The sequence below is a fragment of the Falco punctatus genome, assembly GCF_963210335.1.
Source record: "Falco punctatus genome assembly, chromosome: 1".
Lineage (NCBI taxonomy): Eukaryota > Metazoa > Chordata > Aves > Falconiformes > Falconidae > Falco > Falco punctatus.
The window spans coordinates 14,895,052-14,908,902 of NC_137580.1; the positions used below are offsets into that span (position 1 = coordinate 14,895,052).

Genomic DNA, 13,851 nt, shown 5'->3' on the forward strand with positions numbered 1-13,851 from the left:
TCTGGTTGCTTCTTAGCAGACACATCCTTTTTTGGTTTTAACATCATGCAGAGTTTTCCAGTTAAGCCCTTACCAATGCTAAGTAGAACAGAATCATTTTTTCACCTCACCTATGAATTATACTTTTATTTACATATTCTAGTATAGTGTTGGCATTTTCCGAAGTTCTTTGAGCATTACTTCCTCACATATTTTGATTTGAACTGGTGGAAAACCTGCTTTCCTTCTTAGACTATTAAAATACCCTAAAGCAGGGGTTCTCAACAGGGGGCCAGCACGCGGATGAAGTGGCAGACAGTCATCTGTGGCTGCTTGGTTCCCCCCCCCAACCCCCAGCGGGGGGGTTCTGTAAATACCAGGGGCCGGATTGAGGACCCTGGGGGGCCGTATCCAACCCGCAGGCTGTAGTTTGAGGACCCCTGCCCTAAAGCCTTGGATTCATGGTAAAAAAGCAATCTACTTTTGATTTTTTTTGTAGAAAAACTTTCTGAAAGTATTCAAAACAATCTACTTCCAGAAATGCATTCTTTTAACCTTTTTGGGGGATTTGTATTTACTTATATATTCACAATATGGCTTTACGTAACAACTGACTCTGGAGAAGGGTATCCATTTTAATAACCTTATTACCTTTCTTGCGTGGTTCAGACTAGTGTATCAATCTCCTACAGCATCAAAGGAAATCAAAGACTTAAATTTGAAAAGATTTATTAGGTTTTCTAGTCCAACGTTATTCTAATGAAATAGTAATTAAAAGCAATCTACAGTGACTGCCCAGTAAGTATGCCTGTGATAAGCAGCATAAGTAAAGTGAGGATCCTTTCCTTTGGGAGGGTTGAGATAAGGCTTAGTTTGGCTCTTTCCCCTTTACCAGCTTTCATAACACTTAAAGGAATGTATTTTGGAGTTTGGGACTTTGATCCTTGACTCAAATCTGGCTGAAACTGGCCAACAGATTCAACTTCACTGCGGGGGAGGTCAGGCCATTATCTGTATGACACAACTGTGTTAAGCTTTCTTTTCTAAGAAATCTAACTATAAAGAGACCAGGCTTGTTCTGGCAAAGATGCCTACTTTGGAATTCAAGAGAGCACACAAAACACCAGTAGACAGAAAAAGACTGGATAAGCTCAAAACAATGATTTTAAGTCTGTAAGTGCTCAAATTCTCCCCAAGGTTGTTGTTGGTTTTTTTTAGGGCAGTAAGTGCTAAAGAAATCCCAAGTGTCCTACAAATGATCCAGGAACTTTTATCAAAAACATCACTAAAAGCCAGCTCTCGGTTTGATACTCTTAGGGAAGTAAAAAAAAAAAAAAAAAAAAAAAAAAAAACAACAAAAGCAAACCAGTGCATGATCTTCAATGAACCAAAGTACAGGGGTTTTAAAAAAAAAAATCTTGAACTTTGGATTTATACATAGGAGGTTCCATCTGAACGTGAGGAAGAACTTCTTCACCGTGAGGGTGGCAGAGCACTGGGCCAGGCTGCCCAGAGGGGCTGGGGGGTCTCCTTCTCTGGAGACACTCAGAACCCACCTGGACGTGATCCTGTGCAGCCCGCTCTGGGTGACCCTGCTTTGGCAGGGGTTGGGCTGGGTGACCTCCGGAGGTCCCTTCCAGCCCCGGCCACCCCGTGGTTCGGCACGGCGCGGCTCGCTCCGAGCAATCGCCTCACGGCTGGGCGCGCGCGGAGCGGTTACCACAGCCGAAATAACGGTCCCCGCCGCGAGCTCAGCCAAGCGCACGCCCGGCGCGCCCACCTGCCTTCCCGCCCGCTGCGCGAGGGGGAGACACTGCAGCGGGGCAGGGGCAGCGCACAGGCGGCAGAAGGCGCCCTTCCGGAGAGGGCACGGTCACGCCGTTACCGCCCGCTGGCCCGGGCGCTGGCCGCGCTCTCAGTGGTGGGCGGGGCGGGGCAGCGGCGATAGGCAGGGCGAGAAGCCAATCGGCGCGGCCGATGACGTTGGGGCGGGCAGCCGGAAGCCGTGCCAGGCGGAAGCGCCCTGGAGGCTGGTGCGGGGGGGCGGGGCGGCGCCGAGGCGAGCCGGGCCGGGCCGGGCCGGGTTAAGGCAGCGCCGCGCCAGGCGCCCCGCGGCGCGTACGGCACGTGCCGGGGCGAGCCGAGCTGAGCCGGGCCGGGCAGGGCCGGGCTGAAGGGGACGGTGGGGCGCGGGGCGGAGCGCAGGCGGAAGCTGATGCGAGCCGGCGGGGTGCGCAGGCGGCCCCGCCGGTGATGCGCGCCCCGCGGGGGCTGCCGGGCCCGGCGGCGGCGGCCCGCTGAGGCGCCGCGGGCCCCGCCTCGGTGTGAGGAGTGTCGGTGGCGCTGTGGCCGGCGGGGCGGCGGCGGCGCGGCCATGCCGTGCACCTGCGGGAACTGGCGGCGGTGGATCCGGCCGCTGGTGGTGCTGCTGTACATCGTAGGGCTGCTGGTGGTGGTGCCGCTCTGCGTCTGGGAGCTGCAGAAGCTGGAGGTGAGGGACGGGCCGCGGCGGGCTGGGCCGGGGCCGGGCCGGGGGGGGCGTCAGCCCGGCGGCGGAGCGGGAGTTGGGCGCCTCTAGGTGCCTGGAGAGGGCTTCGGCCCCGGGTAGCGACCCGGCACGGGGAGCTGGGCCGTGCCGCGGGGCGCCGTTACCGTGTTACCGCACGGCCCGGGCCAGGCGGGGCGGGACGGGCCTGCTCCTCCTGCCGGTTCAGTAATAGCCGGTGTTTGCCCGGTGGATGCGATGCTGGGGACGCTGGAGTGAGTCTTTGTAGGTGCTGCCCTGCCCAGAACTTAGGTTTTGACGCCTTGGAGTGATACTGGCGTTCGTAACCTGGTACTTCAGGTAATCCTGGCTCCTGAGGGAGAAGAGGTGGTAGATAGAGCAGCTTTTTTTTTTCGTGCTGATGGCACCGTAGTATGTCATTCACTAATTACACACACATGTGATAGCATTACTTCTGTAACAACAAGTTTTAACCTTAATATATACCTTGTCCGATTGAGTACAGGCTTGTTCTACTAGAGGTGAGCTTTTCCGAGGTTAGTTTTAAGTGCCTAGCAGCTGTAAAGTCTGCCTTGAGTGTATTTTAAACTCCCGATTTTGAAGTCGTTTTCTAATGCCTTTGTATGTTGGGCATAGTGGATATTTATGTTGAAGTAATATTGGAAGTTTCAAAGTTGCTACATCTGATACTGGTAGAGAAGCTGCTCAGAGGTGAACTTTGGACTGGAAAGCAACAAAAGACACAGGATGTTGATGTACGGTAGGGGATCAGAAGAAATTCTCAACAAAAAACCCACTTGAGTCTGTTTCTCAGATTTTGGTACTTAGGATTATTATTTCAGTTGTTTTTTAGAGAGCTTTGGTTTAAAACGGTAGCCCTTTGTTTCAGCAGGCATTATATATTTAGATACATATGTGCTTATGTATTCCAGATTGTTGATTGAAACTAGTTGAAATTGATTACTAGTTGTTACGTGATTTTTAAAGCTGAAAATACTTTAAATCCACAAGCTTTCAGAAACTTTGTAATAAAGCACTGAACTGAGACAAGTTCTGGACCTAAATCTAGGAGGAATCCGTTGTGTCTTTCAGTAAATTAACAGTGAGCATGACTGTTTTTTCTAGAATGTTTTCTGTTTATTGGTGATGTTTTTGTTGGTTCTGCAAGATTTCTTCTCTTAGGAGAATTTTAAGTTTTACTCAAAGCCACATCAACATATTGCAAGCGAGACTTTAGGGTTTTGTGTATTTGAAAAGGAGACTTAGAAAAACTAAACTTAGTATTAGGCTATGTACTTAATGTCCATCTTAAGACTTTATTCACAGAAAAAAAAGGTAAGGTTTTTTTTCTTGCTATACTAGTAAAACTTTAAAGTATGACTACTGAAACTTTGATCTTGTGTTCTTTTTCATTGCAAGGTGGGAATTCATACCAAGGCATGGTTTATTGCTGGGATATTTCTATTGATGACGATACCAATATCTCTGTGGGGAATACTACAACACTTAGTCCATTATACTCAACCTGAATTACAGAAACCAATAATAAGGTAACATTTCTCATTTTACCTGTGCTACGAATGTTGAATTTCATTCAGACTAAAAATACTTGTAGTAATATTAAATGTTCTTTTGTTATTGTAACAGGATTCTATGGATGGTGCCGATTTACAGTTTAGACAGTGTAAGTGTTCTCTTACTGTTAACAGCTCAAAAAAATTCTGTTTGCTGTGGGAGTGAGGGAAAACAAGTGTCACGGCAGAAATTCTGCTGCATGGAGAGTTGTAGTCCTAGAAATTTCTGGGCACTCCTGTTTATGGATTATGTCAGAAGAATAGTTCTAGCAATATTACATTCTTTTTGTGGAGCTTGTGGGATTGCTTTTGTTAACCTTTCTTAACCCTCTCCTTGAGTGTCCTTTATGGCAGATGTGGAAAGGGGTATGACAAGAGCCTGCTTTTGGTCCTTCCATCTTCACTAACAGCTGAACTGGAAACCAGACAGATCCAAGTACTGTCTCAAAATGCAGTGCCTTTTTCTTTCCCACGTTATGCTTAGTGCTAAAATGCTTCCTTTTTGCTTTAGGGGGCAAAGGATAAGATCCCACAAAAAATCCACTTCTGAATACTTTCATGTGATAGAATCTATTGGCCATACCAGATAATGTTTCGTGTAAATACATCACCTGTGGAGATTATTTCGGGCAAGAGCTTAAGCAACATGCTAAACCTGTGGACTGTACAGCGTGTGTGTTTACCTGTTGACATCCCTTCTTGACATTGCAAATACTTCTGTTTCCCCCATAAAAGACAGCTTTCCTGGAACTTCTCCTTTGATTTTTCTCCCATCTTTTTGAGTGTTTATGAAATGTCACCCTTATGGGTTTTTTTACTTATTTTTGGGGTTTTTTTTGAAAGACTGGGATTTGGAGTATCTGAGAGTGAAGGAGAGTGGGGAAAACAATATTACCTGTTTGTTATAGGGAATATCAAGTAACTCAGGTTGATACTTCAATTTCAAATACACAGTTTTCCTTTGGAAGAAAATTACCTGCTAATTAAATGAGCTCTACCGAGGCATTCGGAGACATTTCTGGCATATTGAAATACTTCCCCAGACTCCTGGATCTTATGGCCTTTGCTGCATATATGGTATTTTTCTGAAGTGCTTAATCTGAGCTGAACATAAAGTTCTCTTCTTAGGTTCAAATACTGTATTTTCAGTTTACTAGATGCAATATTACATCTTCCATGAAGGTGTTGCAGCATCTGTGACCTCTAGTATTTCTTAACTGTGATGAGGATGTGAAGCATCTTCCTGTAGTTCTAATAAGAGGGTCAGAGAAGGCACAACATTCACTCCACTGCAACCTAGGGAAGCAAAGTAAACTCAAAAAACCTGCCTCTATTTAACCTCCCCCAACCCCCAGAAAAATGAAACCATGAAGACCCAGTAAGACAGGTTGTACTGAACAGTGGGACAGCAGTGTGATACTCAAAAATTGAAAGCTCTGGCAGCTGGTCCATAATCACAGTTTTGCAAAAAAAATCACTTTTCTGTCTGAAATTCTGGTTTAGAGGGATGATTATCACTTCAAGGCTAATCTGCTGCTTTGTTCTATATTTTGCAAATGTGCCAGAAGAAACATTTACACATAGATAACATAATAAATCAACTTTATACTGAGGGACTAAAAACTTAGTTCTCAAACCCGTATTGATAATGAATATGTGAATTTCAGGAAACACTTCTACCATATCTCCTCTTAACAGGAGTAGGTTATCTGTAAGGAACAGGCTACTTAGTTAACTTTTACATGAAAGACTGAATTGTGTGGTCAGATACAGAGCATCTCTTGCACAGTACTTCAAGCATGCTTGCATTTAAAGCTGCAGAGATGCAAGCTGAAGTTCTACTTGTATTTTTAAAGAATGTTATTTTCTAACTGTAGCGTTACACTCTTATTAGCTAAATGCTTCAAGCCCTGTTTAATTAGTGCCTGCTGTTTAATAAAGTATTGCTTGCTGAACTAGCCAGCCAGTGTTGTCATTGGAATTACTTTTGTGTTTCTTGCATATAACCTCTTGTGTACCTCTCTTCTTACAGTGGATAGCTTTGAAATACCCCAACATTGCAATATATGTGGATACATGTCGAGAATGCTATGAAGCTTATGTCATCTATAATTTTATGGTTTTTCTTTCAAATTATCTAACCAACCGGTATCCAAACCTCGTATTAATAATAGAAGCGAAAGATCAGCAGAGACATCTGCCGCCTCTATGTTGTTGTCCATCATGGGCTATGGGAGAGTGAGTATATATATGATGGCATCTTAAAATTTTAAGCTGTCTAATCAGATATAAACATTTTGTTTCCGTATTGCATACTATAGTTGTTGTCGCTTGGCAGAGTCAGTTTATGGTTTGCACACATTTTGTCAAATATGAATCCCTCCTGAAAGCAGCTGTGGACGTTTTCATCTAGCTGTGAAACATCCTATAAATCGCGCTTAGTTACTAACCTGCATTGACTCAGGTGGTGCTAAAGGAAACTTTTTGAAAAATACTGGAAAAAGATCTCCTTGAATTTTACTCCTTTGCTGTTATATATTTGCCAAACACCTTGTGTAGAATTCCTTGTAGACCACATAGCCTATTGCTTTTACTTCCACAGGTGAAGGACGAAAGGCCATATGCCCTTGAACTATTTGCTTCTGCGTGCTTAATCTGATTAAGCATCTTTCTTAAGAGATTTTGATAAAGCTGTTTAAAATGTTAAAGAGAAACTCTGAATGTAAGTCATCCTTAAACATCTTCAGACACAGTGAAAATTGTGTTCCCTTTGTTAAGCCTGACCAGAAGCTTTCCATGGCTAGAATAGGTGAATCGAGTATTTTCTTACATACATAGTGTATAGAAGTCTAGGTCTTTTGTGTATTGCATATATACACGCTATATACTGAAGCATCTGAAGTCCTGGAAGAAGAAGCTGAAATTACCATGAAATAAAAATTTAGTTTAGTGGAACTACTGAGAACAGGAAAATTCCATATGTGAATTGTCTTTAAACCCTTGTTCAATGAATTTTGTGTTTCTCTTGCAGAGTTTTATTATTTAGATGTAAACTGGGTGTTTTGCAGTACACTGTTGTCAGACCATTTACTACCATTATTGCTTTGTAAGTATGCTCATAAATAATACTGATCATCAGGATGTAATTTTGAGTTACACTGGCAAGAATTTTCGTGCCCTTTGTGTTGAATCAAGGCAGTTTGAAAGCAGACTCGTTGTGTTACATGCTAAATGGGTCCTGGCAATTTGAATCAACCTATGATTTCTTTATGACTTCTCTATAGTGAATGACTATTTGCAGAATTGAAATAATAAATACTTAATGCCTGCTGCTGAAAGCAGGGGAGAGAATGTAAAGTACTGTTTATGTGGGAAAGATATTTTTTGTGATCTCTTTGTTTTTGGTCTTTTTTTTTTCCTCCTCCCTTTTCTCATTGGTTTCAGCAAATTGGTATTTTTAAAGTCCAGTTTCATGTAACTTTCAAAATTTTATTAAATTTTGCATGTGAGAGGCCTGACTCTGCCTTCATACATACCATATAACCTGTTGTAAAGGTAAAGCAGGCAGTTGTGCATATTGATGCTGAAAGCTTGATTTCATGAACTTTGTGTTGATAAGACTGTGGACAAAGTTGCTATTCACAAAGGATATCCATATAAGTATTAGCTGTATGTGTTCTAACAGTTAAAAGCAAAACAGCTTAAAAAAATGTTTAATTGTTGAATTAATTCAGCAATGGGGTATGTTAACCCTGCATTAAAACGCTATTTCTTCTATGGAAAGGTGTTGGAAACTGATTCTTGTGCAGACTCCCCAGTGCCCATATTTGAGTACCAAAAGGGATTTTGGATTCTAACAGTTGATCGATATAAGGAAGAGTTAGCATTTCAAGGAAGTGATCTTTTACTACATAATGATTAACTCTGAATTCTTTCAGAATTTGTGAACTAGTGGGAGTGTACGATGAAGGAAACTTCAGCTTCAACAATGCTTGGACTTACTTGGTTATACTTAACAATATGTCACAGCTAGTGAGTATCAAGAGTACATCTTTCTGTTCTTTTAACTCATCATATTAGTGTTACGTGAATCTTCTATGTTAACTATTGACAGTAATTGTGTTAATGTCTGGTAACTCATGGATAGAATATTTCCTACTGTAAGTTAAAGTTACTGTCTGTTAAATACTACAGATGATCTAAAACTTTTTATTTTTACTACAAAGCTCTATAAAGCAATAGTGTCCTACTTCTCTACCCCAAACTGTTTCATGGGTGCAGTGGTATGGCCTAGGCATGTTAGAGCTGCACACTTGCCCCTCTGCAGAAGAGTTGACTTCACTCACCCCTGTAGCTTCATCCCAGCACACATACAAAGAATCAGCAGTGGCTGAGTTAAAAATACAGTGTTGAAAAGCTGGTGGTAAGAACGCTGACAAAAAATGGAAATGGTGCTGAGATTCTGGCCTGCCTAACACCTCATCTTGGTTCAGCAGCCATATGATGGTGGGGTAAGGGTAAGATGTCAGCCCCTGGACTTGAAAGCTTAATTTTGGAGGTCAGGGATTGCTCTTAGTGACTTGCTGGGAATGCAGAGGAAGTGCAGAGGAATCATTTTCTGCTTCACCTAGGGCACATGACACCATGAGCTATTGCAAGAGGAGAGAGCAGCAGCTCTGGCTCCTTATGGCTTAGCCTGCTGGTCTCCAAGCTTCTTTCTTCTGGCAACAGCAGCAGGAGTCAGAAACAGCGTGACATAGTATCCGGAAAGGGTGTCCTCCTCCTACTGCTGCCCACCCCTGTGTTGGATGGGTGACTGTTACAGAAGGAGCTGCAGCTACTTTCTGCTGTGACAACAGTCCCAGCATCAGCACATACTTCTGCATGTTCTGGTTGACATGATTGTTTAAAGAAACCTAGCAGTAAGAGGCTAGGAGAATGCGCATGAAAAGGGGAGAACAATTCCTTAGGCTTGGCTAATACATTAGATCAGTTGCTTGCTGTTCTCATTAATAGGAAACTCATTCAGATTTGCAGTGAAGGTTGCATTCGTTGCCTCATCTCTCATAAAAAGGCAACATCATAAAAGGTGCTCTTAACAGGAGCCTGAAAGAGCACGTGCTTTTTATGCTGCTTTCCCTAGAGATGTGCTTGGCATTGAAAATATTTTATGGACCTTACTAGGCTTTGCTTTAGTCTGTAAATAGACAGATGACCTGTCAGCCTCTGTCTCCCGATACCACGCATTTCAGAAATTCAGTTTCAGGGGCGGGGGGTAGCCTTCTTTAACATAGTAAGGCAAAGATTTTATAAATAGAGAGCCTTTCTGTTAAAATAGATAGCTTTTTAAGTTTGTATTGTACTGTGATATATTTAACTGAAGAAATGTGGTAAAACAATTCCTTCACAAAATAAACAAGGATTTTAAAGCTTTTCTTCTTTTTTCTTTTCCTTGCCAGTTTGCTATGTATTGTCTGGTGCTGTTTTATAAAGTACTACGTGAAGAACTGAACCCTATCCAACCTGTTGGCAAGTTCCTTTGTGTGAAGATGGTAGTTTTTGTTTCTTTCTGGTAAGTGAATTAATTACTCCTTACTTCTTGCTCTTGGGTTGGATCATAAAATAGCTAAAAAGGCTGGATTTTTTGCTGAGGTTAGAGGCCTCAAAATCCACCCATAATCTTAGTGAAGTGCTGTGAAGGGAAAAGGGTACTAATACATTGGATAGAGCAGTCTTGTTCACTTGAGATTATTTTTTAGACTTGATATTTTATAAGATGATTCTCAAGAACATAATTTATTTTAGAATCTTCATTTGAAGGTACTTGAGAATTCTTTTTACTTTTTCAAGTGAAAGTTACGTTAACTTTTTCAAAATGTTACTGTAAGTTAACTATAAATTATAATTTAAGCATTGCTTGCACTTAGCTGCTAGTGTGTGAGTGCATTTGACTATCTGAACATTGCGGGGTGCAGTAATACCCTGAAAGAGAAGCAACATGCTCTTATAACTAACTGGAACAACAGACTCTTCTTTGGTCATGTTCTCTGTTGGTCTTTAGGACTGTGGATGAATGAGGTCTCTTTCTAAATCTGTTTTCTTCCTCTCAAAGTCTAAATATATAAACAGTAAGTTTTTTTATAAGATTCCTCCTATGTACACATATGAATAGACCTTGTTTACCAGATCTGCTTGCAGGTATTTTTGGCACTACTGTTACAATAATAATAATAGAAGTTCTTTATAGGCAAGCTGTGCTTATTGCATTGTTGGTGAAAGTTGGCGTTATTTCTGAGAAACACACCTGGGAATGGCAAAGTGTGGAAGCTGTGGCTACAGGCCTACAGGTAGGAGCAGACAGTTATTTCTTAGGAGGAATAGCTATATGTAAGATGACAGCTGATGTCGGGCAAATGCTGTCATACTGGCTTTAATAAACACGGGCTAGATTAGCCCAACTTAAATTCAGTACTAAGTTTCATTCAGTCACCCCAAGTGAGTTTTATGTTCAACACTTCTATATGCATGCGTTGGGCAGAAGGAATGTGCCCCAGTTAAACACTTGTGTTGGATGTTCTTGCAAGAATTCATTGTAGAGCTCCTGCTTGTTGACATTGCTTGCAGCAAGTCCGTCCATCAGGCAGGGACTGGTTCCAGTATGTCTGTAGTACTCACAGCTTTCTGGAGCCTGCCAAGAATGACCTGCCTCTCGTGGAAACATGGCTGATGCCAGCCAGTATCACAAGGCAACTGCAATCTTTCAGTTGTAGAAGAAACCCAGGAACTATTTTTCTCTGGTTATGAATGTTAAGTATGACGTCAAATCTCTCTCTTCTTGCAGGATTTTATCATTTGTGTTGAGATGTTCCTGGCTGCTATTGCGCATCACTACAGTTTTTCCTATAAACCTTACGTGCAAGAAGCTGAAGAAGGGTCATGCTTTGACTCTTTTCTTGCAATGTGGGATATTTCTGATATAAGGGCAGATATATCAGAACAGGTTCGAAATGTTGGTAAGTAACGGACAGGATTTGTATGACCAGCACATGTATTTCCAGCATCATTTTGCACTATTACCTATCTCTGTGTAGTACCTTGAGAACATTCCATAACAAATCAGTGGCAGCTGCATCCTTAGATTTCATGGTTTATCTGGCACTTTGTTCTTACCAGTAATCCTGGCTGATTTAAGAGTCTAGCTTTTAATTTTTCTTTTAAATAAATGAATCTCAGGGAAAGCTTCAGGTATGTTTGGTAGAAGAAAGGAATGTCCTTTTTGGGTTTTGGTTGGTTGGTTTTTTTAAATGAGAGAACATCTTTTTATTCATTAAAGCTAACAATAGCCATGTGAAGCTGTTAGAAAACAAAGACTTGTCTTCTAATGTCTAATGCCTGCTTTGGAGTTGATGTGTTCAAAGACCTTGGTGTAGTGTTGGAAGTGTTAAAAAGTATTTTAATTTGGTATAATTCTAGGAAGGACAGTTTTGGGCCAGCCAAGGAAAATGTTTTTTGCTGAGGATCATGAACAGAACGAGCATACAAGTTTACTGTCTTCATCTACTCAAGACCCAATTTCTGATGCTTCTTCAATGCCATCTTCGCCCATGGGTCATTATCAGGGGTTTGGACACACTGTGACCCCTCTCACAACGCCAACAACAGCCCCTGCAGTTGATGGTATTTATAACAATTCTGCTATCCGAGACGCTGAGGAATCCCCTGAACTAGAGCACAATTTATCAGAGAAATCTTTGGATAAAAGTTAGGCTCACCTTTTCCTTGAACGTGTGTCAAGGATTCTCTTGCATACTTGCCGTACATGTTCTGTTAACGTGTACTGTTGGTGATGAAAGTTGAAAAAGTTGGAAAAGCTACTGTGCAGACAGGAAGAGGATATGGCTGTAACTGACATCTGAATTCTGAATCTATAATGGATGTGAGTGCCTGTGAGTATCCCGTGAATATAAACCACGCACACTGTAAAGGTTTCTGCGTAGATTTAAGAATGAACTCCTTAAACGGCTAAACACACATCATATCAAAATTACACTGACTTTTACTAATACAAAAGAAACATTTGAAAAAATACTCTGCTTTTCTAAAGTGTAAGTGTACTACTAGCAATGGGAAAACTTAATTTCAAGAATGTAATTTAAGGAGTGCAGTAGCAAAAAGTGTTTCTATTAGCTTTGATTGTGTTCTTAATGATGGTAACTTCCATACCCCAACGTTGAATGGAGTGTGGACGAAACGGTAACTTCTGTACAGATGTCATCTTCTTCCCTTTCCTGCATAGCTCAGTAAAACCCCTTCAGGAAGGTAATTATTACAGAACATCAGTAAAGAATCTATACATAGAAAGCATTCCCTACACGCCTTGCTATAAAATTCCATGCCTAGAACATATGGTTGATGTATCTGTTGTCCTTGTAGCTCATAATGTTTGTCTTTTACGTTCAGAAGAGAGAGCCAGGATGATAGGTTTTGGACTAATACCTCACACGTGACTAGCTTTTTCCTATCCTTTTAAAATAAGAATAATGGTTACTACCTTAAAATACAGGGGAGGGGGGAAGAAAAGATGTCAAAAAGGAAGTAGAAAACAAAACAGATTTCTTTATTTTGGGCTGCAATAAATTCTTTAACACTTAAGGGTTTTTTTTTAAACTGTTAAAGCAGGGTATCTTGGCAATGTGTCTAGTAATTTGTATTCATAGAGTTGTGTGTGTGTGTGATTATTGTATATGCTTCTAGTATAGCCTGGATTCAAATGTAATAGTTTTTTGGTTGGGTTTGGTTTTTTCCTTCCACCATGCCAGAAAAGACCTTTGCTACGGTAAAACTCGGTAGCTAGTCTGATACTGGAGTTACTAGCATTAGATTTCAGACCAAGAAAGTACACTTGTTGCAAAATGTTGTTTTGCAAAATCTGACAAAATCGGAGGGGTATTGTTTTCATTCCACTACCAGATTTTTACTACTCTTGCATGTCTGCAATCTGACAAAGAAAAAAACCCTAGAGCAGTGACCTTTTAAATTATGTTTGAAGTTTCTTTTTCAGTATTGTTAGCATTTACAGGATGTTTAGCTTACTTCTGGCTGTCACAGTAAATTCATCTTAAGTGCTTTTTCTTTTTTGTTTTTGGTTTGGGGTTTTTTTTTTGCAGTACTAGTGTGATGTACATATTGCGCCTTATTCACTAGGCTGCATATTTTATAGTTGACTATGTACTTGTATCTGAAGTTAGTGAGAAAGTGGGAATCATAATGTTCAATTTGCCAAGTCATTGCCTTTGTTGTAAATAAGCAATTAAAGATTTTATTTAAACTGTTTATCTTCTTTCAATTTGATTTACTGCGACAGTAATTTAAGAGTGTGAATGACACATGAATACAACCATCCTCTTCTTGGAAGAAGGGGATCTTAAGTATAACTAGTATGCAGGTTTGTGCTTTCAGGATGTTAAGGCTTGTTACTAAAAAAGGAAAAGTACTTGTCTGTGCTTATGAAGAATCAGAATCTACTTTTCTATGCTTGACTCCAGGTATCTTTATAGCCATGACCTAAAAAGAAACAACATCTGGGGACTTCAGGGCCCATTGTAGCCACTACTAGAAATAACCTGCTTTCCTGCATGTATACAGGTAAAAAGGGATAGCAGTAGAACTATTATCTCAAGGATCAGAGCTGCTGGAAGCTAAGTAGCTACTGTGCTTTAGTTTTTCAAAAACCTCACACTGGAGATTTTTTTTAATACTTGAAGTTGGTGTAATACTTGAAGTTTGCTGTAA

At 41.3% G+C, this 13,851-nt stretch overlaps 1 protein-coding gene across 2 annotated transcripts; it reads left to right on the top strand.

Annotated features, from left to right (window-relative positions):
- Window positions 1-1,990: 1,990 nt before the first annotated feature.
- On the top strand, window positions 1,991-13,392 carry TMEM184C (transmembrane protein 184C). Of its 2 annotated transcripts, XM_080373734.1 has the most exons (10): window positions 1,991-2,470; window positions 3,905-4,035; window positions 4,133-4,169; window positions 6,092-6,297; window positions 7,091-7,165; window positions 7,998-8,091; window positions 9,519-9,631; window positions 10,307-10,406; window positions 10,901-11,072; window positions 11,533-13,392. In XM_080373734.1, exons 1-10 carry the CDS (start codon window positions 2,354-2,356, stop codon window positions 11,823-11,825), a joined length of 1,338 nt encoding a protein of 445 aa, XP_080229860.1. In that variant the 5' UTR covers window positions 1,991-2,353; the 3' UTR covers window positions 11,826-13,392. The 2 variants fall into 2 exon arrangements, with proteins under 2 accessions (XP_080229860.1, XP_080229861.1); XM_080373735.1 differs by lacking the exon at window positions 1,991-2,470 and having other exon boundaries at window positions 3,919-4,035; window positions 4,101-4,169.
- Window positions 13,393-13,851: the final 459 nt, after the last annotated feature.